Source organism: Myxine glutinosa, chromosome 1 (genome assembly GCF_964187855.1).
Source record: "Myxine glutinosa chromosome 1, kmMyxGlut1.1, whole genome shotgun sequence".
Lineage (NCBI taxonomy): Eukaryota > Metazoa > Chordata > Myxini > Myxiniformes > Myxinidae > Myxine > Myxine glutinosa.
In genome coordinates, this window is record NC_136261.1 from 5,857,950 (window position 1) to 5,884,831 (window position 26,882).

Below are 26,882 nucleotides of genomic sequence, written 5' to 3' on the forward strand. Positions count from 1 at the left end.
TGTGCGGTGGTGTGCTCTCATCATGTGAAGGTGGTGTGCTCTCATCATGTGTTGGTGGTGTGCTCATAATGTGTGGTGGTGTGCTCTCATCATGTGTGGTGGTGTGCTCTCATCATGTGTAGGTGGTGTGCTCTCATGTGCGGTGGTGTGCTCTAATCATGTGCGGTGGTGTGCTCTCATGTGTGGTGGTGTGCTCTCATCATGTGCGGTGGTGTGCTTTCTTCATGTGTAGGTGGTGTGCTCTCATCATGTGCAGTGGTGTGCTCTCATCATGTGTAGGTGGTGTGCTCTCATCATGTGTAGGTGGTGTGCTCTCATCATGTGTTGGTGGCAGTACTCTCATGTGTTGCTTTGGGGCATCATGTGTAGATGGCAGTGCTCTCATGTGTTGCTTTGGGGCATCGTGTATTGCCTTGGGGCATCATCATCTTTGGGCAACTGCCACCTGCACTCTTGACCCCATCCCCTCCAGCTTTGTCAAAGCCTCCCTCCCTGCTCTCTCTCCACTTATCATTGCAACAATAAACTCCTCCCTGTCTACAGGCATCGTCCCACCTTCCCTCAAAATTGCTGCTGTTACCCCCATTCTAAAAAAACCTGGTCTAAACCCTGACACCCTAAACAACTTCAGACCCATCTCCAACCTACCCTTTCTGTCAAAAGTTTTGGAACGCGCTGTAGCCACTCAACTCAAACATCATCTCTCTGCCAATAACCTGTATGAAACATTCCAATCCGGATTCCGGTCCAACCACAGTACTGAAACTGCTCTCCTCAAAATCACCAACGACCTTCTCCTCTCCTCTGACGCTGGCAACCTCAACATTCTCGTCCTCCTCGACCTCAGCGCTGCCTTTGACACCATCGATCACACTATCCTCCTCACCCGACTTGAATCCACCTTTAACATTACCGGCACTGCCCTCTCTTGGATCAAATCATACCTCTCTGACAGACGCCAGTTCATCTCCATCAATAACTGCAAATCCCCCACTGCTCCCCTCCCCCAAGGTGTCCCCCAAGGTTCAGTTCTTGGCCCCCTCCTCTTCATCCTTTACCTGTCCCCGCTCGGTCACTTAATCCGCCGTCATGGTCTCCAATTCCACTGCTTCGCCGATGACATCCAGCTTTTCATCTCCACCAAGTTCGTCTCCACCGACACCCACTCTATCCTGACAAACTGCATCACTGAAATAAAATCCTGGCTTCAAATCAACTTCCTCAAGCTTAACTGTGATAAATCTGAAATAATCATCATTGGCCCAAAAACGCTCACAAAATCCACCCATAACTTTGCCCTCAACATCGACGGTATCCCAGTATCCACCTCCCCTCTCATCCGGAATCTTGGCGTCATCTTTGACCAAACCCTCTCCTTCGACAAATACACTAAACAGATCACAAAGACAGCCTTCTTTCACCTGAAAAACATCGCCCGTCTCCGTCCATCCCTCTCCTCCATGGCTGCAGAAACCCTCATCCACGCCTTCATCACCTCCCGTCTGGACTACTGCAATAGCCTCCTCTATGGTTCACCCTCAAAAATCACCAATAAACTCCAATACATTCAGAACTCCGCTGCCCGTCTACTCACCCATTCCCGGACCCGTGACCACATCACCCCCGTCCTTTACAAGCTTCACTGGCTCCCCATCCCCCAGAGAATCCAGTACAAAATCCTCCTCTTGACATACAAAGCCCTCCATAACCTGGCCCCATCCTACCTGGCTGACCTCCTCTCCAGACACACTCCCACCCGCAACCTCCGCTCTGCTGGTACAAACCTCCTGACCCCCTCCAACCGGACCAAATTCAGATCCTGGGGGGACAGGGCCTTCTCCATCGCTGCGCCCACCCTCTGGAACTCACTACCTCACACCATCAGAGACTCCTCCTAACTCACCACATTCAAAACATCACTAAAGACCCACCTGTTCAACACTGCATTCAACATTCAACCCACAGCATTTAACCCCTGACTATCTCTTCTCCTTCTCCCTCCTTTTGCTTTAAATATTTCCCTATTGATTCTTGTCTTTTTTGAAATTGTTGTTTTCATGTATTGTTATGCATTATGTTTGCCACTCTGTCAAAGCGCCTTTGGGCTTCTGGAAAAGCGCTATACAAAATAAATGAATTATTATTATTATTATCATGTGTAGATGGCAGTGCTCTCATCATGTGTTGCTTTGGGGCATCATGAGTAGATGGTAGTGCTCTCATCCTGTGTTGCTTTGGGGCATCATGTATTGCTTTGGGGCATCATGTGTAGATGGCAGTGCTCTCATCATGTATTGCTTTGGGGCATCATGTGTAGATGGCAGTGCTCTCATCATGTATTGCTTTGGGGCATCATGTGTAGATGGCAGTGCTCTCATCGTGTATTGCTTTGGGGCATCATGTGTAGGTGGCAGTGCTCTCATCATGTATTGCTTTGGAGCATCATGTATTGCTTTGGGGCATCATGTGTAGGTGGTGTGCTCTCATCATGTGTTGCTTTGCGGCATCATGTGTTGCTGTAGGGCATTATGTATAGATGGCAGCATCTCCACTTCACTCCTTTCTGGAATAGCTCGCTACTTTTCTCGTTTATATCTCCTACTTGAGAACTAAGGAAGTGCAAATGACAGTCAAATTATTCGGCTTAAGGTGCTGTGTCTGCTCATCGATCACCTGTTCCCAGGTTGTCCTGCAGTTAAGAATTGGAAAGAAATGTTTTCGTTGTTTGCACTTGCTGCTCATTTGTTTGTCATGTGTAGGTGAGAGGTCATTTGTTTGTCATGTGTAGGTGAGAGGTCATTTGTTTGTCATGTGTAGGTGAGAGGTCATTTGTTTGTCATGTGTAGGTGAGAGTTCATTTGTTTGTCATGTGTAGGTGAGGTCATTTGTCATGTGTAGGTGAGAGGTCATTTGTTTGTCATGTGTATGTGAGGTCATTTGTTTGTCATGTGTAGGTGAGAGGTCATTTGTTTGTCATGTGTCGGTGAGGTCATTTGTTTGTCATGTGTAGGTGAGAGGTAATTTGTTTGTCATGTGTCGGTGAGGTCATTTGTTTGTCATGTGTAGGTGAGAGGTCGTTTGTTTGTCATGTGTAGGTGAGAGGTCATTTGTTTGTCATGTGTAGGTGAGAGGTCATTTGTTTGTCATGTGTCGGTGAGGGCATTTGTTTGTCATGTGTAGGTGAGAGATCATTTGTTTGTCATGTGTAGGTGAGAGGTCATTTGTTTGTCATGTGTAGGTGAGAGGTCATTTGTTTGTCATGTGTAGGTGAGAGGTCATTTGTTTGCTCAAATGTTTGCACATTCTTTCCGATACTACACATGCTGCTCTGTATGTCAGCCCGTCACTGCAGGGATGTTGTACCGGATAGGGTTGGGTAGATCGATCTCATGGACCTTGACGATTTTAATTTTTTTCTACAAGATGGAGGCTCGTGTAAGAGCTGAAGGTGATGCCTCCCTGTTCACGTTCGAAACCAACCTTCATTGCCAACCTCGCTGGCAAAGTGAACAAGTAGCACCAGGACATCTGTGTCTGCAAATAACCAGACTCTCAAATCCCTTGCGACAAACATCAATTCCATGGAGAATCGGTCTGCTCATCTTATTCATGTGTCGATCATGGCAAGTGGGAATCTCATCCAGACGATGCCTGCACCTCTTCCCCATCCAACGACGACTTCATAACCATTAAGGGATTCTGCCTTTGTCAATGGCTGCTGGCCTTGGACGGGTCCTTGCCTCTTTGTACGTGAATGCCGCACTCCTGGTCTTCAACACTAACATCAAACACTTCACACGTGCTTCTTGGGCAAGGTGACTGCATTCATTTAACTTTACCCACCATCTACCTCTGGCGGTATCTGTTCTAGTAATGCCAACCAGGCCTGCAGCTACCTTGCGCACTCAGTTTAGGTGTTCCAAGGCTTCATCAGTTGAGATGTTGAAATGACAATGTTGTCCACGTCATGACAAAGTTTCCAGCTGAGTCTTACCTGTGCATGGGGTAGTAGGTTCATCTCGGCTACATACGCACCTCCCTCATCGCACGTAGTTGTTCGATTGTAGGCTAAAACCCATGATACCATATCTGTAATAACCTGACAAGTGAAGGATCCAGGTTCCTTCTCGTTCAGTTCTGATGAATTGGATCGAGGTTGACACCACGTCGATGATGTCTGCAGGTGACAAGTTGACGTCGTCTGCAGTACATAGGTGTTGTAGGTGAGAGGTTAGAGGCAAATGCTTTCAACAAACTGAGGACGTGTGCTGCATGCAGACATTAAGAAGTTGGTTGAACATCAGCTGATCACTGTCTTCTTCAGAATATCCTTGTCTTATAGGTCGCACTGCTTTGTCGACAGCTTTGGTCATCTCTTCCAAGATTGCTTTGTGATGACCAATAGGTCACTTCTGTACTTCCAACTACAGGTTGAGGAGGGCCTTATAGGTCAGATTGAACTGGAAGTACTTCCAACTACAGGTTGAGGAGGGTCTCATATGTCAGATTGAGCTGGAAGTACTTCCAACTACAGGTTGAGGAGGGCCTCATTGGTCAGATTGAGCTGGAAGTACTTCCAAGTACAGGTTGAGGAGGGCCTCATTGGTCAGATTGAGCTGGAAGTACTTCTAAGTACAGGTTGAGGAGGACCTCATTGGTCAGATTGAGCTGGAAGTACTTCCAACTACAGGTTGAGGAGGGCCTCATTGGTCAGATTGAGCTGGAAGTACTTCCAACTACAGGTTGAGGAGGGCCTCATATGTCAGATTGAGCTGGAATCGACTGGTTGTACGATTTGGCTGTCATTATGTTGTCTGCAGTAGCCTCACCAACGACATCACTCTGTTTCCACACATCGACTAGACCAGAGTCTTTCAGGTGGTGTCCAATGATTCATGTGAAGTTGAGAACCACATGGACACTACCAAGCTCGATTATTGAGCAGTTCTTCATTTGCCAGTTCATTGACAATGCAGTACAACTGCTGCTCCAGGGTTAGTCCTGGATCTTGTCCAAGGTATATTTTCTAGGAAATCTTGATACATCTTTGATTGATTGTCCACATTGAGTCATCCTCATGAGCATGGGCACAATAGCAGGATCTTAAAGCCATGTGTGACTTTGTCAAAACGTTTAGTATCTACCTCGTCATACCTGGTATCGTGTTCCTTAATTTTACTTTCCAACAAATAAATTTCACCACTTTTGTACTTCCTGTATTGCGCAGGCCCAAAACTTGGTGTGAATTGATGTTGTCATATTTATATCTACACATCTGAAAATTTGCTTTCATCAAACAATTCTCACTTGTCATTCCTCGGGGTTAAATAACTAAATAAATAGTCGCCATTTGTCGGGCAATTTTTGCAAACACTGTTTGCCATGGCAACCGGATTTCTCCCATCATCAGACAATTTCAAAACTACCTGACGAGCATTTTCATAAACCTCAGGATGTGTGCTTTCCCAAAATACCTGGTGGCAGCCTTCCACTGGGATGGATTTTTCAGATTTTTCCAAAAGGCCGTAACACACGGGGAACGCTGGGAACTTGATTTGAACCTTCTTTATCCTCCTCTCATTGCCCTAACTGAAAACTCGTACTGTATATTGATCATGTAAAGGTATATGAATCATACGTGTTCAAATGCAAACGGTAGGCCTATCTAGCGTGTTTCTGTAAAGGGCGGAAGGAAACGCCCAACATGGCGGGTGCCTGTTCCTGTGAGGATGTGACGTCACAAGCCGACAGGCGTGCGTTTCCTGGTCTCTTGGTTATTGTTTTTGAAAGAACCTCAATGCCCCGTTTCTTACTGCAGATCCGAAGGCTTCTTGCGAATTATTCCCTGGCCTTCATTTTTATCTCGTGTGTACATAATATATATTTATTAGCCGGAATGGCGCCACAGCCTCCCTCCATCTTTGACGCCATCTTGGGCACAAATGTCATTTTCTTTCTTCCGCTGAAATGCATTTCGTTTTGTTACGTTTTGTTTTTCCTTCTTAGATTCTCCTACCTGCGTAAATATCTGGGAAATAGCATTTTCGATGTTGATTCGTGGTGGAATATGCTTTTGGAAGCATGGAGGCCAATTTTCCAAAAGGTCAGGGCAATGGAGAGTTTGGTGAGCGGCAGGAAGCTTTTGGCCGGTCGAGGGGTTCAGTTCCAGGGTCCCAGTTGAAGACCAGTTTGTACAATGAAAGAATCGATGTAAATAAGTGCAGCCAACATGGCGCCTGCAAGCTACGCGGCTCAAACGACGATGAGGGATCATTCACCACCGACGGTGTACATGGATTTGTGACGTAGCCCGGCTGGACAAAAGAAAGTCTCTTCTTGTTCCGGTGTGTGCCGACATCTTCTCTGGAAGAACTTCCTCCGATATTACTTGAACACGCCGAGTTTTTGTCATTATTATTTAGTACACCTGTCGCCGCCGGAACACCTGGTCGCTCCCTTCGCCCGGGCTGGACTCGCGCACACCGTCTGTGTATATAGGTTCAACATCTTGAGTCGTTTCGGTTTTGTTCGAATTCATTTTCAGGACTTTTAAGGTCTTGAATCAATGCATAAACAGCATCCACCTGCACCTCCTTTGTACAATGATAATAAACGGGAAGTCCTGCAAGCTTATTTGATTCCCAGTTTGTTGCTTTGTTCAGGATACATGAAGGACGGATTTCAAAAAAACCATCATTTACATCAATAATTTGATTCCTCATTGAATGATCTTCCTTTAGCTTCTTCCTGGAACCTCCCAGCACGATTACATTGGTACGAGTGCTGGACCATACAACCGGATAACGTTTCGAACACTCCGAGCTTCATTGGAGGTGAACACCGAGGTCTGCTCCTTCGTTTCGTCAAACAATTGTCAATCATCATCTCCTTTAACTTGCACATTGTTGTGCAATCTAGGTACCTTGATAAAAGGATCAAATTTATAAACTACATGATATTCATAGAAAACTTACCCTGCGCAATCAACTTGTTGTGGAGCCAACTCTTGTTTTTTAACGATTTTTTTTTTATTTGATCCAATATGGCTGCCAGACCACGTGAGCGATGACATCATAAATTTATATTCTCCAATATAATTGTTGCATTGATCACGCTCAATAAATTTCAAACGGATCAGGCTAAGCGTTGTCCTTGTCGAATTATGACGTCATCATTATGGCACCAATGACGTCATCATGAACATATCTTATTCCCCAAGGGGAGTACTTGACAACGCACCATGTTAAAAAAATTTCGATGGAGCGGTTTCGAAGATATGGAGGTGCAACCTTTTTTCGATTTTTTCCAAGATGGCGCCTTTACCACGTGACCTATGACGTCATAATTATCAATAAATTATATAGGACGACGTGCTCCTATGGTACAAGTTTCGTGGCTATCGGTGTCTAATTGGGTCATTGTTGTAATTGGGTATCGGTGTCTATCGGTCGCACAATCCCCGTACCACGTACGTACGCAACCAAATACCTAACCGTGCTTTTTGCTTCGCAAGCGCAGGGTAAAAATGCTAACCTGCAGCAAGGTGCAGTATATGAACGATGAACAAACTCACAGGATAGGGGGGAGTCTTATAGCTGTTGTGGGGTTTGTTTCTGTAATTGGCACCGCCAGGTGTTATCCCAGAGTTTATGGGATAATGTTCGAATTCATTTTCAGGACTTTTAAGGTCTTGAATCAATGCATAAACATGCATAAACAAAGTTTATGATTTAATAATGCTATCCCAGAGTTTCTAAGACTCCGAAGAGTACTGAACCACCACTTGGACGTTTTGGTTTTTTCTTCCTGCACTCCCAATTTCCGAGCTGTATCTCAGAACTGGCTGGGACTTTCAGAATTAAATTTTCCATTAATAACGTGAATAGAAAGTACGCAGGGTTCACATAATTTTTTTAAACTTTGACATAATTTTTTAGGTCATGACCTAATTAGACATTTTAACATTTTTCACCAAAACTCGACTAAGACATGTCCGAGCAAAACGCAATTTCCCTCTCTAGATAGCCTCGAGCCAGGTGCTTTACATTCTACCCCTAAAGGTTAAAGGTCAAAGTCTTATACCCCTAGGAGTATTATTGGGTAAAATGCCAGGGGCATGGAAAAGGCCCTTTATATGAGGGCATGTGCCATGTGGCAAAGCAGAGAAAAGAAGGGACATTCCATGGCTTATAGAACATGTCGAATAATAGAAAAGAATGGACATTCAAAAAATCTCGTGTGCATGCTGGACTACCCTTGTGTTCTCAGGAGGAACCAATTAATGCTCCAGAAAAGTTCATATAAAGGCGCTCCTATTTGATTCATATGCCTGCATGAATAAGTAAATGTATTTTATTTGCCAGATGTAGGGTGTCCCTTTATATTTTGTATTGTATTATCACTTATATTACTTATTTTGTATTGTTTGGCATTTTCTAAAAGCTATGGAATGTCCCTTATTTTCTCTACTTTGCCACATGACACATACCCTCATATAAAGGGACCTTTACTATGCACATGCATTTTTCACAAGATACATTATAAATACGAACAAAATGCATTTATTAATCGTACAATAATTTATTCAAGACGATATAAAAGACTTGAAAAAGTAAGGGGAAAAAAATATTCGACCCAGATGGGATTCAAACCCACAATCCCCAGCCTGGGAGGTCTGATGCTTTATCCATTAGGCCATTGAGCCAGCACGTCAGAATTTAAAATATATATATATTTAATGGGGTATAAAGTGTGTATATATGTATCTATCTATAATTCCAGTAATCTCTGTGTGTATGTATGTATGTATGTATGTATGTATGTATGTATGTCTGTGACCGCTGTTCCTCGACAACCACAGGTCCGATATACTTGAAACTTGCCAGGTATATTGCTGGGGACCCGAGGATGTGCCTTTTCAAGGTTTCATATTAATCGGACAAGTAGTTACCGAGCTATGTCCAAAAAACGATTCAACCAATCAGAGAGCAGCGAGTTATCACGTGTGCCGAACGTGGCGAACAGACTCTGCCTCGGACGGCACATTTGAGAGCGTATTCATTTATTTCACGTTGGCAAACTATGTTGCCGCTATGTTGGCGTTAAACTATGTTTTAAAACTAATTAAAACTAATTTGCGATTCTTTCGCTTTCCTGCGCGTTTGTGCACGCGATGGCGATTTCTTTACCAAACTCCGCAAGCCGTTCGCTTTGGACCAAACCATTTCATGTAAATAGAGGGGGGGGGATATAATTTTAGATATAGATATAGTACGGGCATGCCCTAGTATTTATAAATACAATATACCCGTGGGAGCCGAGAAACGTATTTTCAGTCCCCATGTTAAAGCCACATACGGAGGAACGATCCCTTATATAAAGGGATGGGCGCTTTGTGCCTCCCTTTGATTAAACCACCATTTAGGTTTTCTCCCAATGCCCGATTACTTTCACAATGAAATTTTGCGTCAATAATGTGAAAATAAACTATGCGGAGTTGACAGTTTTTGACCTTGACCTAATTTTAAGGTCATGACCCAATTAGACATTTTAACATTTAATTCAATTATCAAAACATTTCATCAAAACTCAAATAAAATTTGTCCGACCAGAACGAAATTGCTCTCTAGATAGTCTTGACTAGAGCAAGCCACCCTTACGTTTAATTTACATCATAACCCTCAGGGTTAAATGTCAAAGTCAAATGGCGGTCTTAAAAAAAAAAGTTTATTTTTGTCATCGCGGAATCTCGAAGTCAGCTTGGCCTTCCAAGATGTTCTCACATCATAATAGTGTACCTGCACTGAAGTTGTGCACCTGATATCAGTTTTTCTTTCTTTAGGCTAGCATCACACCAAAGTAGTTCTATCCCGTTCTACCCCGTTCTAAAAAAAATACTAGAACGGGCTGTGATCACGGTAGAATGCGTAGTTTGGCGTAAAATACGATGCTAGTTCGTTCATAAGCAGTCCTCAATACGTCTATCTCGTTCTTAGCCAGTCTGCAGTCCGTTTGTATCCAGTTCAGATCGTGTAAAAGTGCCCGTTCACCTCATGTCGACAACGTTTCGAAGCAGTTCGAGCCCGTCTGTAGCCGTTCTCAACCCGTTCTTAACCAGTTCAACCTCGTTCTACCTCATTCTACCTCGTTCACAATACGTCCAAGCCAGTTCTAACTAATTCTTAACCCGACTAACTCGTTCGCACTACGTCCTCATCTCGTCCCTAGTGCGTGTGTACTCGCGTCCTGGCCCGTCCTGGCCCGACTGCTATGAATACCGAGCGCGTTGTAGCCAGTCCTCATTCAAGTTCAGGGCTCCGAGCTGTACACATCTACAATACAATCTCCGATCATCATGCCTCCAAAGAGAAGTCGATTCAGAAAGACAGGGCGAGCGAAATCAAGCACAAATAGCCCTGCTGAAGGCCATGCAGACCCCCCTGAAGTTGCTGAGACTATTGAGCCTGCCCATGAAGGTCCAATTCAAGAGAGGGAGACGGAGAGAGTCAATCCGTCTAATTGGAGAACGGGATGGACGGGATAAAATTTTGAGCAGGCTCAAAGTTCTAGAGCACCCTCCCCGTCCGAGCCCGTCCATGAAGTTCGTAAAAAGACTGTAAATAGTTGCTACTACGTCCACTACGTTCATACACAGTTGGAGCCCGTTCGACAACATTTTCACGAACGTATTGAGAACTAGTTTGGTGTGATGGGGGTATTACACTTGATCTCTAAATTTTGAAGGTCAAGGTGGCGATCCGAAAAAAAAATGGCCATCGTTGGATTGCGGGCCAAAGTTAAGTCACGGGCGATCACCAAGGTGAGGCCAGAGTAGGCTTACCTTTGGCGATCGCAGATATTTAGTTTTAATTCCTGATGCAAATAGGGAGGAGCTCAATATTTACTAAATATACCTTACGAGGAAGTACACTACATGACCAAAAGTATGCGGACACCCCTTCTAATTAGTGGATTCGGATGTTTCATCCACACCCATTGCTGACAGGTATATGCAATCAAGCACACAGCCATGCAATCTCCATAAACAAACATTGGCATTAGAAATGCCGTACTGAAGAGCTCAGTGACTTTCAACTTGGCACAGTCATGGGATGCCACCTTTCCAACAAGTCAGTTCGTCAAATTTCTGCCCTGCTAGAGCTGCCCCGGTCAACTGTAAGTGTTGTTATTGTGAAGTGGAAACGTGTAGGAGCAACAACAGCTTAGCCGCAAAGTGGTAGGCCACACAAGCTCACAGAACGAGATTCGCGAGTGCTGAAGCGCATAGCGCATAAAAACGGTCTGTCCTCGGTTGCAACACTCACTAGCGAGTTCCAAACTGCCTCTGGAAGCAACGTCAGCACAACAACTGTTTGTCAGGAGCTTCATGAAATGGGTTTCCATGGCTGAGCAGACGCACACAAGCTTAAGATCACCATTCGCAATGCCAAGCGTCGGCTGGGGTGGTGTAAAGCTCGCCACCATTGGACTCTGCAGCAGTGGAAACGCGTTCTCTGGAGTGACGAATCACGCTTCACCATCTGGCAGTCCGACGGACCAATCTGGGTTTGGCGGATGCCAGGAGAACGTTACCTGCCTGAATGCATAGTGTCAACTGTAAAGTTTGGTGGAGGAGGAATAATGGTCTGGGGCTGTTTTCATGGTTCGGGATCGGCCCCTTAGTTCTAGTGAAGGAAAATCTTTACGCTACAGCATGCAATGACATTCTAGACCATTGGGTAGTTCCAACTTTGTGGCAACAACATATATATATATATATACTTTTTTTTCCAGATGTAATATATATATATATATATATATATATATATATATATATATATATATATATATATATATATATATATATTTATATATACACACACACTTTCAGGGGATCAGGCCTAGATTTAAGAAATAAAAAAATATTTTCCCTCTCTAACTGCTTCCTAACCAAGTTACTCATAGTTCATCCAGTAAACAGTATTTATTATCCTCCCATATTCTCAACATTCTTACCTTCACACCTTCTCCCCCAGTCTGCCCTCAATAACTGTTCCTTACAATCCCTCAGGACATCAACCCAACCACCTTGTCATGTTACCACCACCCTGTCTGGTGTCACCAACATAGTCCTGTTCTGCGTGCTCCTTCATACACCACCTGTTCCTCTTACCCTGGCATTGTTAGTGTGATATATATATACATATATGTATGTATATATAATCTCTCTGCTCTTCCAGGAACCTTAGCACCCCTACATAAAATAAATAAAGTCTTACACATCACTCGGGAGTCTATGGATTTGTCTCGGGAGACCCCTCTTGGGAGACCCCCTCATACAGATTGCACATTGGTGACGCTGATGTGAACGTGACCAGGAGTTTCTCAATAAAGTGGCACATGCATTTGGAATACATTTCACCTTATGACCACTGACCATTAATTTGGTAAAATGGTCATAACAAAAGGTGCTCAAAGACAAAGGGTCAAGCCATCTTTATTGTTGATGCTGCACACACTCAGCATGGAACACTCTGACCAAGTGTCAAGGTCTGTGTCAAGACCCTCAATGCAAGCTGGGCAAAGCACGTGGACCATTATCAGGAGTCTCCAGGCACATCACTCCACGTCACTCGACATGGTGCCACCACAGAAACATTCTCAAAGGAAGAAGAGCAGAGGAGAGTGAGATTACAAAGAAGACTAAAAAAAAAGTGATAACAATGCAGAGTGGAATGTAGTAAAGGAGAGAGGACAGGGACAAAGAGCATATTACATCCACTATGATAAACATGTGTTAATTGAGTGATCAAAACCAAGATGGGGAGGGAGAGGGAGAGAGAGGAAAAGAGAGGGAGGGAGACAGTGGGAGAGGGAGGGAGACAGTGGGAGAGGGAGGGAGACAGTGGGAGAGGGAGGGAGACAGTGGGAGAGGGAGGGAGACAGTGGGAGAGGGAGGGAGACAGTGGGAGAGGGAGGGAGACAGTGGGAGAGGGAGGGAGACAGTGGGAGGGTGAGGGAGAGAGAAAGAGGGAAAGAGAGAGGGAGAGAGAGGGAGAGAGGGGGAGAGAGGGAGAGAGGGAGAGAGAGGGGGAGGGGGGGAGAGAGAGAGGGGGGGAGAGAGGTGGGAGGGAGGGAGAGAGAATGAGCGAGAGGGGGAGAGAAATAGAGAGAGAGGGGAGGGAGAGAGAATGAGAGAGAGGGGAGGGAGAGAGAATGAGAGAGAGGGGGGGAGGGAAATAGAGAGAGGGGAGAGGGGGGAGGGGTGAGGGGAGAGGGAGAAAGAGAGGGGGGAGGGGGCGAGAGAGAGAGGGGGGGAGGGAGAGGGAATGAGAGAGAGGGGGAGAGGGAATGAGAGAGAGGGGGAGAGGGAGGGGGAGAGAAATAGAGAGCGAGGGGGAGGGATGAGGGGAGAGGGAGAGAGAGAGAGAGAGAGAGCAAAAGAGAGGGGGAGGGAGACTATTAGGAAGAGAAGTGAATTTGGAATTTGTTTTTGCAATCACTGCACATTTAGATTACAGGTACAGGAATGTAACGATGAATCCATCCAAGATAGTGATTAAGGTAGGTTTCGGGGGATCCAAGGGTGGGAGTTGAGACAGACTGTGCATTATTGTGGGGGGGGAGGGGGGAGTAGGAGGAAGGAACTGAGCTGTGTTAACTATTCATAAGGTAACATGGTTGCAGGTGTGTGTGTGTACATAGAGGTGTGAGAGCGAAATATGTCAGGTCACAGTGTTTGAAAGGCAATACATTCAAATATGTCAGAGAAGAATGCACAATGTGAAACAGACAAGACGAGTGGGTTAGAGACCTTTAGAGCAGGAACAGGAAGTGACATGACAAGGCAGTTGCTCTGACACGGAAATAGGAAGCCATATTTGAAGTCTCTTATCTAGTTATAGAACATTAGTCTTAGACAAGCAAATTCAATAACAGCAGGAAAACGATCACAAGGCAGTAGTTATGGGCTGATGGCCAATATATTGATTACCTGATAAGCAACCTTGTTAGTCTTCCATAGGAGAACGTGGAAAGGTGAAATCTCATTGCATACACTGTAATACCAAAAGTAATGGGCCGCAAGTCCCAGATCGGAAATGATCACTCCCACCCTGTTTGCATATTATTCCCACAATGCAAAGCAGAAGTACTTCATAAAGACTCGTTTTGTGACATTTTTAGACGACGTACAACTGTCTGGTGTAGAACTAGTGTAGGCCCTCACGTCTCCGGCCACGACTTGGTACCTTTCCACAATTGTGTCTGTTCGGAATCGTTTTGAGAATATTAACGTTGGAAATCTGCCACTGCTAGCACAGAGGCCGACATCAACCCAATCCAACTATTCTACGATGTCTTGGAACAACCGGCCACCAGTGAGGGTAAGATTTACACAGGTGGATTCATCAATGAAATTGCACTGATTCCTGCAGGAAGAATGATCTAACATTACACCTGATAACGTATCTACTTACATTTGGTTCAATGTATTCGTGACAATTACATCATTTTAGAAATAGAATTGATGATTTTTCATTCATAAACCCGCATAGACAATGTGCCCTCTCCAGGGTGGACTGGCCGAGAAAATTGGGAAATGAATTATCTTCCCTGTATTGGCTGCAGTACAATCCTAGTGACAAGTATGGAGCTGTAGCTCTGCTAGTTACTCAGGCCTAACAGCCAGAGCCGACAACTGGTTAGCCAGAAGATCCTTTTTTAATTGTCCCTGGTTACCCCAGAACTGTTTTGTGTACCGCAGAGGCTAATGTGCGGCAGGCATTTCTTGGTGGTCAGGATGCATGCAGCAATAGCTGGTGTGGTATTCATCCTGGTATCCACGATAGTAATGGGGCCTGATCTCGACAAATGATTAATATATATATATATATATATATATATATATATGATAATTTGTCGAGATCAGACCCCATTACACACACACACGCACACACGCACGCATACACACACACACACACACACACACACACACACACACACACACACACACACACACACACACACACGCAGACACACACACAGTCAGACCCTGACACTCGCGGGTGATACGTTCCTGGAAAATTCTGCGAATGTTGAATGCATTGTTTGAATGGAAAAAGTGGGGATAGGTTCCCAGGGATTCGCGATTCATAAGGGAAAACCAAAAATCCCATGAAAAACCGCGAATACGTGAAGCACAAGCCATGAACGTAGAAGCAGGTCAGAAAACCGCGAATACGTGAAGCACAGGGCCATGAATGTAGAAGCAGGTCAGAAAACCGCGAATACGTGAAGCACAGGGCCATGAATGTAGAAGCAGGTCAGAAAACCGTGAATACATGAAGCACAGGGCCATGAATATAGAAGCAGGTCAGAAAACCGCAAATACATGAAGCACAGGGCTATGAATGTAGAAGCAGGTCAGAAAACCACGAATACATGAAGCACAGGGCCATGCATGTAGAAGCAGGTCAGAAAACCGCAAATACATGAAGCACAGGGCTATGAATGTAGAAGCAGGTCAGAAAACCGCGAATACGTGAAGCACAGGGCCATGAATGTAGAAGCAGGTCAGAAAACCGTGAATACATGAAGCACAGGGCCATGCATGTAGAAGCAGGTCAGAAAACCGCAAATACATGAAGCACAGGGCCATGCATGTAGAAGCAGGTTAGAAAACCGCGAATACGTGAAGCACAGGACCATGAATGTAGAAGCAGGTCAGAAAACCGCGAATACATGAAGCACAGGGCCATGAATGTAGAAGCAGGTCAGAAAACCGTGAATACGTGAAGCACAGGGCCATGAATGTAGAAGCAGGTCAGAAAACCATGAATACGTGAAGCACGGGGCCATGAATGTAGAAGCAGGTCAGAAAACCATGAATACGTGAAGCACAGGGCCATTAATGTAGAAGCAGGTCAGAAAACCGTGAATACCACAACGCCACAGGTCAGAAAACGATTACCACACCGGTACGCCACAAAAAGAACGTTGAATCTTGTGGATGCACATGCATGTACAGCGGCTTTATGCGTGACTATGCATGTCGTGTGGAAGATGCTTCTAGAACTATAATGTGCACAGCTGATGCGAAATGGTTTTTGCATGGCAGGAAGTGGTTTCATGCATGACACGTGGAATATGCTTTTGGAAGTGTCATGTGCGTGTCTGGTGGGAGATAGGGGTTTTTTTGCGCCCTCGAAAACCGCGAATACGCGGGGCACATGGCTGTGAATGTAGAAGCGGGTCACATTTTATTAACCTTGAATATGTATATATATATATATATATATGTATATGTATACACACAGTTTTTATGAAAGCACAAAGAGGGCAAGGTTTGTGTTCATGGTGAGGACTTTAAAATATCGTGATTAATAGTGGAGGCAAGTTAAACACAATAACAGATTTATAATTCATTGCTTTGGAAGAAATCATTATTTAATATAGCACAATGTTCTTTGGATCAAATCAATCAGGTACATCAAACATCAGCCAGGTATAGGAATGTTGGACCAAGGTAGTGTTCATCTTACTAATCACAGGAAGTACCCGTTCAGGAGTTACATTTTTTTCTGCATCGTAAGGCGTTTCATCGTTTTACAAGCAATCACCAAACCAACAAAGGACATGTGTCTGAAACTCACAGGAGGAGCAGATGGGTCTGAAGTTAACAGAAGCAGATGGGTCTGAAGCACACAGGAAGAGCACATGGGTCTGAATCTCACATGAAGAGCACATGGGTCTGAAGCTCACAGGAAGAGCACATGGGTCTGAAGCTCACAGGAAGAGCACATGGGTCTGAAGCTTGCAAGAGGACCAGATCGGTCTGAAGCTCACAGGAGCATATGGGTCTGAAGCTTGTAGGAGGAGCAGATATGTCTGAAGCTCACAAGAGGAGCAGATGGGTCTGAAGTTCACAAGAGGAGCAGATGGGTCTGAAGCTTGGAGGAGCAGATCGGTCTGAAGCTCACAGGAGCATATGGGTCTGAAGTTCACAAGAGGAGCAGATGGGTCTGAAGCTTGGAGGAGCAGATCGGTTTGAAGCTTGAAGGAGGAGCAGATCGGTCTGAAGTTCATAAGAGGAGCAGATAAGTCTGAAGCTTGGAGGAGCAGATCGGTCTGAAGCTTATAGGAGGAGCAGATCGGTCTGAAGCTCACAGGAGCATATGGGTCTGAAGTTCACAAGAGGAGCAGATCGGTCTGAAGCTTGTAGGAGGAGCAGATCGGTCTGAAGCTCACAGGAGCATATGGGTCTGAAGTTCACAAGAGGAGCAGATGGGTCTGAAGCTTGGAGGAGCAGATCGGTCTGAAGCTTGTAGGAGGAGCAGATCGGTCTGAAGCTCACAGGAGCATATGGGTCTGAAGTTCACAAGAGGAGCAGATGGGTCTGAAGCTTGGAGGAGCAGATCGGTCTGAAGCTCACAAGAGGAGCAGATGGGTCTGAAGTTTGTAGGAGCAGATCGGTCTGAAGCTCACAGGAGGCGCAGATGGGTCTGAAGCTCATAGGAGGACCAGATGGGTCTGAAGCTCATAGGAGGACCAGATGGGTCTGAAGCTCACAAGAGGCGCAGATGGGTCTGAAGCTCATAGGAGGACCAGATGGGTCTGAAGCTCACAAGAGGCGCAGATGGGTCTGAAGCTCATAGGAGGACCAGATGGGTCTGAAGCTCATAGGAGGACCAGATGGGTCTGAAGCATACAGAAGGAGCAATTGGGTCTGAAGCTCACAAGAGGAGCAGATATGTCTGAAGCAAACAGGAAGAGCAGATGGGGGTAAAGCTCACAGGAAGAGCACATGGATCTGAAGCACACAGGAGCATCAAAGAGAAGCACATGGGTGTCATGCACAAAGGAGGAAGGGAGGAAACTGTGGCGTGGAGACAGACAAATAATGGTACACACGTACCTCACAGCCATTGTAATGGCATTCTACAAGCTTCGCGACAATTTCAATATCTACATGTAGCAATAAAAAATCCCACCAAGTGCGAGACAATGCGGGGATAAAATGCTTTTCCAACTACGTTCGTGCTAATTCTCATTAATGCTTCTTTTGTTGGAGAAAAAAAAGAGCATGAGACACACATACAGCCCAAAGTAGATGAAAAAAGGAACCAAAAAGAGAAAACATGATCCTTGTTGGGTACGTTTCTGACCTAACGAGTCCAATATGGCTATATAGCAGGTGAGATAGTGCAGCGCTGATTGCTGGGTGTTTGGGTAATGGTACATCACAAATAGACATAAAACAAATGGAGAAATCAATTAAATAACAACACAACAACAGCACCAAGAGCCAGGCCTAACTCCAAGTCGGAGCCAATAAGGGCGCAGCCCGATCAAGCACTATGGGTCACGGTCACCAGGCCATCGAGTCACCAGGCCATTGGGTCACCAGGTCACCAGGCTATCAGGTCACCACGCCATCGGGTCACCAGGCCATCGTACCCGCAGAACGTGTATTTGAGCACTGGTCGCAAATATGGGAAAGTTATTTATCCGTAGGTTCCTGCAGCTCCATCCTGAGACTTTTCCAATGCAAAGCCCACATTTTTCATTTCTTTTCATCTTTTCATACAGCACACTGGGAAATTTCAAAAGTGAAGATCTATGTGTGATAGGTTGTTTGTAAATTGTACGTTAGAGTGTGCTAACAATTGGAAAACTATTAAATAAATAGACAAATACAATAAAAAGTAAATAAAAGCAATATTAATGTGTACCCCACTTCATATCCCCCAGCCACTAGGCCCATATACCCACATAATGCCCCCCCCCCCCCTCCCAGGTCTTGCACTATCACCCACTTCCGCAGGCAAAAACTTTCCCAAACGTTACATCTTCATCTTCCGATCACTCCAGGTATATGTCTTCTGTGGGGCAGGCATACTGCAGGTACTCTCGGTAGAAGAGCTGGAAGGCTTTCCTGCAAAAATACACGAGGATGGAGGACAAGGAACATGGAGTTGATAAAAACCGCATTAGCAGAGAACAAATCCAATAGTCCAATACATGGTGTCCTGAACACATGGCGCACACTCAGGTGCCCAGGTACCCCACAAGACGTACACAGGGGAATATATTTGGGTGAAGGAAAGGTGCACGACACACCTAGATAAACCCGAACAAGGAAAGATTTAAAATAAAGGGGGGATTTATGAGTAACAAACAATTGCCACGTGTTGGAAGCCTGAGATTTGAGGGCCTGCATGGGGCCTTCAGTTAGAACCTCAAATGTTTGAAGTACACGCAACACTTACCCAACACTCTCAGCGACAGCACGAGCAGATTCTTCAGACACGAAAACATGACAAGCAAACCGATGATCCATGGGATGCTTGGTTATGAAGCCAAAGTAGCTGTAATACAACAAATGTGATACAATTAACACGTACTCGCACAAATCACAACAAAGGTGGAGATTGAAAAAAAGCGGGAAGGGAAGAGGTATTCGAGTCTGGTACACGCATACGTACCGTCTCCATTTGGTGATAAAAACAAGAAAACAAAATGGCGGCTCTGCGGTAAAACAAAATGGCTGCTCTGTGGTGTCGTACGAGTCCAACATATGAGTTGTTCTTATGATCTGAATTCGTCACAATGTTCTGGGTTCCAAATGTACCGGAAGGTATAAAGCAAACAGTTGGGCTCCTATGGCCATCTGGGGTTAGTCATGCAATGAGCTCATGGCCGATCATCATGCAATTCGTGCAACAAGGTAACACGGCAAAGATCACAGTGTGGCGGTTACCTTATGTGCAGGTAACCGCATGTGGCGGTTACCTTATGTGATTACCTTATTTGGGCATAATACACGTGCACGGGCCTGTTGGACTTGTGGTTGTGCGGACGTGACGCACGCACGGTTGCCGGAGCCACGCCCTCCGAAGATGGCTTTCGGCTTTATATAAGCGTGCCGACTTCCATTCGAGTTTAGTGTGCTGGTGCTGGATCTTGCTGTTACAATAAACCATCTTCGAACCCTACGAATGGCCTCGTTCTCTCGCCTTCCGCGACTCCTAAACTGGTGACCTCCGACTGCCCCCGAACAGATTCGGGGGCTGCGAACGAACACGGCAAGCGCGCCCAAGCCAGGGAAGCCACCTAGGCTGGTGACGCCGGCTTCTCCCGCATGGCTTCGGGCGCAGTTTCGAAATGCCGGAGTTTCGGAAACGACGACGGCCATGACTATGAGGTTCGCGCACCGCGCTCGCATCCTCCTCTACGACCGGAGGGGCGAGGGGCGAGCCTATTCCAAGACCCTCCGAAGGCACGGCTGCTTCGTCACCTTCATGCGCACTGACGTTAGCAGCACGGCTGCTTCGTCACCTTCGCGCGCACTGACGTTGGTGGAACGGCCGCTTCGTCACCCTCGCGCAACTACAGCTACAGCCCGTGTGTCCAAAGCTGCAACTACTTCTCCGACTCTGCATCCTCGGGAGGCCTGCGAGGAACCTCGGCAGCCTACCCTCGGCCCGGCTCTGTTCCACCCGCGGCCCGGCTGTCCCACCCGCGGCCCGGCTCTGTTCCACCCGCGGCCCGGCTCTGTGCCACCCGCGGCCCGGCTCTGTGCCACCCGCGGCCCGGCTCTGTGCCACCCGCGGCCCGGCTCTGTGCCACCCGCGGCCCGGCTCTGTTCCACCCGCGGCTCGGTTCAATTTCACCAGCAACCTCGGGAGGCCCGCGAGGAACCTCGGCAGCCTCCCCCGAGGCCTTGACCAGCCCCTCGGTCGCCTCAGCCTACGCATAGGCCCGTGGAGTGCATTCTGGGGGGACGTATGTGGCGGTTACTTTATGTGCAGGTAACCGCATGTGGCGGTTACCTTATGTGATTACCTTATTTGGGCATAATACACGTGCACGGGCCTGTTGGACTTGTGGTTGTGCGGACGTGACGCACGCGCGGTTGCCGGAGCCACGCCCTCCGAAGAGGGCTTTCGGCTTTATATAAGCGTGCCGACTTCCCTTCGAGTTTAGTGTGCTGGATCTTGCTGTTACAATAAACCATCTTCGAACCCTACGAATGGCCTCGTTCTCTCGCCTTCCGCGACTCCTAAACTGGTGACCTCCGACTGCCCCCGAACAGATTCGGGGGCTGCGAACGAACACGGCAAGCGCGCCCAAGCCAGGGAAGCCACCTAGGCTGGTGACGCCGGCTTCTCCCGCATGGCTTCGGGCGCAGTTTCGAAATGCCGGAGTTTCGGAAACGACGACGGCCATGACTATGAGGTTCGCGCACCGCGCTCGCATCCTCCTCTACGACCGGAGGGGCGAGGGGCGAGCCTATTCCAAGACCCTCCGAAGGCACGGCTGCTTCGTCACCTTCATGCGCACTGACGTTAGCAGCACGGCTGCTTCGTCACCTTCGCGCGCACTGACGTTGGTGGAACGGCCGCTTCGTCACCCTCGCGCAACTACAGCTACAGCCCATGTGTCCAAAGCTGCAACTACTTCTCCGACTCTGCATCCTCGGGAGGCCTGCGAGGAACCTCGGCAGCCTACCCTCGGCCCGGCTCTGTTCCACCCGCGGCCCGGCTGTCCCACCCGCGGCCCGGCTCTGTTCCACCCGCGGCCCGGCTCTGTGCCACCCGCGGCCCGGCTCTGTGCCACCCGCGGCCCGGCTCTGTGCCACCCGCGGCCCGGCTCTGTGCCACCCGCGGCCCGGCTCTGTGCCACCCGCGGCCCGGCTCTGTGCCACCCGCGGCCCGGCTCTGTTCCACCCGCGGCTCGGTTCGATTTCACCAGCAACCTCGGGAGGCCCGCGAGGAACCTCGGCAGCCTCCCCCGAGGCCTTGACCAGCCCCTCGGTCGCCTCAGCCTACGCATAGGCCCGTGGAGTGCATTCTGGGGGGACGTATGTGGCGGTTACTTTATGTGCAGGTAACCGCATGTGGCGGTTACCTTATGTGATTACCTTATTTGGGCATAATACACGTGCACGGGCCTGTTGGACTTGTGGTTGTGCGGACGTGACGCACGCGCGGTTGCTGGAGCCACGCCCTCCGAAGAGGGCTTTCGGCTTTATATAAGCGTGCCGACTTCCCTTCGAGTTTAGTGTGCTGGATCTTGCTGTTACAATAAACCATCTTCGAACCCTACGAATGGCCTCGTTCTCTCGCCTTCCGCGACTCCTAAACTGGTGACCTCCGACTGCCCCCGAACAGATTCGGGGGCTGCGAACGAACACGGCAAGCGCGCCCAAGCCAGGGAAGCCACCTAGGCTGGTGACGCCGGCTTCTCCCGCATGGCTTCGGGCGCAGTTTCGAAATGCCGGAGTTTCGGAAACGACGACGGCCATGACTATGAGGTTCGCGCACCGCGCTCGCATCCTCCTCTACGACCGGAGGGGCGAGGGGCGAGCCTATTCCAAGACCCTCCGAAGGCACGGCTGCTTCGTCACCTTCATGCGCACTGACGTTAGCAGCACGGCTGCTTCGTCACCTTCGCGCGCACTGACGTTGGTGGAACGGCCGCTTCGTCACCCTCGCGCAACTACAGCTACAGCCCGTGTGTCCAAAGCTGCAACTACTTCTCCGACTCTGCATCCTCGGGAGGCCTGCGAGGAACCTCGGCAGCCTACCCTCGGCCCGGCTCTGTTCCACCCGCGGCCCGGCTGTCCCACCCGCGGCCCGGCTCTGTTCCACCCGCGGCCCGGCTCTGTGCCACCCGCGGCCCGGCTCTGTGCCACCCGCGGCCCGGCTCTGTGCCACCCGCGGCCCGGCTCTGTGCCACCCGCGGCCCGGCTCTGTGCCACCCGCGGCCCGGCTCTGTTCCACCCGCGGCTCGGTTCGATTTCACCAGCAACCTCGGGAGGCCCGCGAGGAACCTCGGCAGCCTCCCCCGAGGCCTTGACCAGCCCCTCGGTCGCCTCAGCCTACGCATAGGCCCGTGGAGTGCATTCTGGGGGGACGTATGTGGCGGTTACTTTATGTGCAGGTAACCGCATGTGGCGGTTACCTTATGTGATTACCTTATTTGGGCATAATACACGTGCACGGGCCTGTTGGACTTGTGGTTGTGCGGACGTGACGCACGCGCGGTTGCCGGAGCCACGCCCTCCGAAGAGGGCTTTCGGCTTTATATAAGCGTGCCGACTTCCCTTCGAGTTTAGTGTGCTGGATCTTGCTGTTACAATAAACCATCTTCGAACCCTACGAATGGCCTCGTTCTCTCGCCTTCCGCGACTCCTAAAACAGCACAATTTCCTTGACAACCTCACAGTTGGGATGTGAATGCATTGTATGAATCATATCCTAAGCCGATCCTAAAACGTCGATGGTAGATGTGTATCAGGGTATAATGAACAGGGTATGATGAAAGACAATGAAGTAGACAGATTACAATTACAAAATCTTCGATCAAAAGCAATTGATACAGTAGAGGACAGAGATGTGAAGAATTCGTTCAACGAGTACGAGGCTACACTTTGATGGAACACTCAGACAGATGAGAATTCAAACAACCACCTGTACCACCACTTGTACAGAGGTTTACAACACAAACAACCACTCGTATAGAGGTTTACAACACAAACAACCACTCATATAGAGGTTTACAACACAAACAACCACTCACATAGAGGTTTACAACACAAACAACCACTCGTACAGAGGTATACAACACAAACAACCACTCGTGCAGAGGTATACAACACAAACAACCACTCGTACAGAGGTATACAACACAAACAACCACTCACATAGAAGTTTACAACACAAACAACCACTCATATAGAGGTTTACAACACAAACAACCACTCGTACAGAGGTATACAACACAAACAACCACTCGTACAGAGGTATACAACACAAACAACCACTCACATAGAAGTTTACAACACAAACAACCACTCGTACAGAGGTTTACAACACAAACAACCACTTATATAGAGGTTTACAACACAAACAACCACTCGTATAGAGGTTTACAACACAAACAACCACTCGTACAGAGGTATACAACACAAACAACCACTCGTACAGAGGTATACAACACAAACAACCACTCACATAGAAGTTTACAACACAAACAACCACTCGTACAGAGGTTTACAACACAAACAACCACTTATATAGAGGTTTACAACACAAACAACCACTCGTATAGAGGTTTACAACACAAACAACCACTCGTACAGAGGTTTACAACACAAACAACCACTTATATAGAGGTTTACAACACAAACAACCACTCGTATAGAGGTTTACAACACAAACAACCACTCATATAGAGGTTTACTACACAAACAACCACTCATATAGAGGTTTACAACACAAACAACCACTCACATAGAAGTTTACAACACAAACAACCACTCATATAGAGGTTTACAACACAAACAACCACTCATATCGAGGTTTACAACACAAACAACCACTCGTACAGAGGTTTACAACACAAACAACCACTCACATAGAAGTTTGCAACACAAACAAACACTCATATAGAGGTTTACAACACAAACAACCACTTATATAGAGGTTTACAACACAAACAACCACTCGTATAGAGGTTTACAACACAAACAACCACTCGTATAGAGGTTTACAACACAAACAACCACTCGTATAGAGGTTTACAACACAAACAACCACTCATATAGAGGTTGACAACACAAACAACCACTCGTATAGAGGTTTACAACACAAACAACCACTCGTATAGAGGTTTACAACACAAACAACCACTTATATAGAGGTTTACAACACAAACAACCACTTATATAGAGGTTTACAACACAAACAACCACTTATATAGAGGTTTACAACACAAACAACCACTTATATAGAGGTTTACAACCCAAACAACCACTTATATAGAGGTTTACAACACAAACAACCACTTATATAGAGGTTTACAACATAGACAACCACTCGTACAGTCCAACAAGCGAAAGGTTTGTTAAGAAATAATTAAGACACCTACTTGCTTCTTTTGGGATGGTAGCCACAGAATGAGATGTTTCTCAGCTTGAAGATATGGCTACAGAGTCCGCCCTAATTGGGGGAGGGAGAGGGTTGGGATGTAGGTGTTATATGAGAACAAGGTAGCAATAGGATCATAAGTTTAAACCATAAGTTTATTAAACTTGGGAGACGAGCATTTCATATTCTCAATTTATTAAATAAACTCCCACATTTGACAATAAAGATCCACAATACTCCTTTGCACTTCATATTCAACATACATTTAACATTAAAGGTAAATCACATGTTATCTAGTACTTGGTGGGTTGGAAAACGAACAATATATTTACCTGGTTGGAAAGCGAACAATATATTCACTTGGTTGGAAAGCTAATAATATATTTACTTGGTTGGAAAGCGAACAATATATTTACCTGGTTGGAAAGCGAACAATATATTCACTTGGTTGGAAAGCGAACAATATATTTACCTGGTTGGAAAACGAACAATATATTTACTTGGTTGGAAAGCTAATAATATATTTACTTGGTTGGAAAGCGAACAATATATTTACTTGGTTGGAAAGCGAATAATATATTTACCTGGTTGGAAAGCGAACAATATATTCACTTGGTTGGAAAGATAATAAAATATTTACTTGGTTGGAAAGCTTATAATATATTTACTTGGTTGGAAAGCAAATAATATATTGTTGCTGATCTCAACGTCGGCCTTTCTCCTTACCAAGGGGGGATTAATACCCTTGCCTTTTTACTAGCCGACGTGATCCGGGGCTATGACGTTCCTTCCGGTCAGCGTTGGGTAGGGTCATAGGCCGAATTCCTAATACCTAATTACCAACGCCTCCCGGGAAGCAAGGAAATAACCCCGCCCGAACCACGGTTGTAGTGGAAACGCCGAGCGATAGCGAGCAGTGATCCGAGCCGTTAACAAGAACTAACCCGATTTGAGCGGTTCAGAATCATGCCACGCTTACCCAATGGAGGAAAGGACTGATACGGTCGAATTAGGAAGAAACAGGAAGAACAGATTGGTTTATTAATAATTTGCACAGGAAGGAGGAGAAGAACACACAGTGAAGCTTACACATCCTTAACTTATCCCTGGACAAACGGGCCCGTCACACACAGACACAGTCACACGGTGGTCAGGTTGATGGTCCCGGGATGATGGCATCCAGGCAGCTCACTCCGGTCCCCGACTCGTACCGTGAAGCAGATGGTCAGGCGACAGCGGCCAGGAACTCTCCTCATGTCGTTTGGCGCGCACGGGATTATTAGAGGGCAACGGTAGGATGGCTCGGCGGTTACACTCGCGGCTCAGCCGCGTACGTAAAAATCGACAGCTCGAACGCGCTTCTTAACGAGTTCCTCCTCACGAGTCCTTTGCAAGCTATTTCGCACGAGTCCTGTTGTACAGTTCTCTCATAAGGGCAGTCCTCTTGGTAAAGCGCAATTCCTTCAGTCCTCTTATACAAAGCCCCTCGCTCATCAGTCCTGTACAAGGGCTTTATGCGTGCGTTTAAGTAGCGCCGCCCAGCGAACCCTCTGGAACGTGCCAGCCACGCTCTTACCACGCCCCTCACGCCATTTCATCCGAGCCCTGGTTGGTTGTTGGCTCTTACCGGCTCCACCTTTGACGTGCTGCTTGACGTGGCCACACCGCGACCTCGCGCTCCTCCCCCTTTCCAGGCCTACCTCGTGGCATTTGGCTGATACCGAGCGAAAACCCTTGCCAGCAGCAAAAGCTGCTTTCAAAAGAGGTGGATTAGCCGAATCAGGGCGCGGGATGGATGCTGCCCAACGAGGTCGATTTGGAGGGTGGGCCGCAAAATGAACGGGACCTAAGCTTATTTCTTTTACACAACGCAGGTATCGCTATTGGAAATGGCCTTATTCTCACATATACTATGACATAACTAATGTTCTAAGGTGGCCTACGTGTTGC

The 26,882-nt window shown here is 47.1% G+C and overlaps 2 protein-coding genes across 2 annotated transcripts in view; both read right to left on the bottom strand.

Annotated features, from left to right (window-relative positions):
• Positions 1-26,882, bottom strand: part of LOC137416241 (DNA-directed RNA polymerases I, II, and III subunit RPABC3) — an 890,838-nt gene that overhangs the window by 693,450 nt on the left and 170,506 nt on the right. The gene's annotated exons all lie outside the window — the stretch shown is intronic.
• LOC137421032 (C-Jun-amino-terminal kinase-interacting protein 1) overlaps positions 16,237-26,882 on the bottom strand; it is a 92,261-nt gene continuing 81,615 nt past the window's right edge. The window contains exons 10-12 of the mRNA XM_068106688.2: positions 24,934-25,004; positions 19,269-19,367; positions 16,237-18,934 (exon numbers count right to left, since the gene is read on the bottom strand). Of these exons, the coding sequence (XP_067962789.1) occupies positions 18,862-18,934; positions 19,269-19,367; positions 24,934-25,004 (243 nt within the window). The 3' untranslated portion in view covers positions 16,237-18,861. The remainder of the gene's footprint in view (positions 18,935-19,268; positions 19,368-24,933; positions 25,005-26,882) is intronic.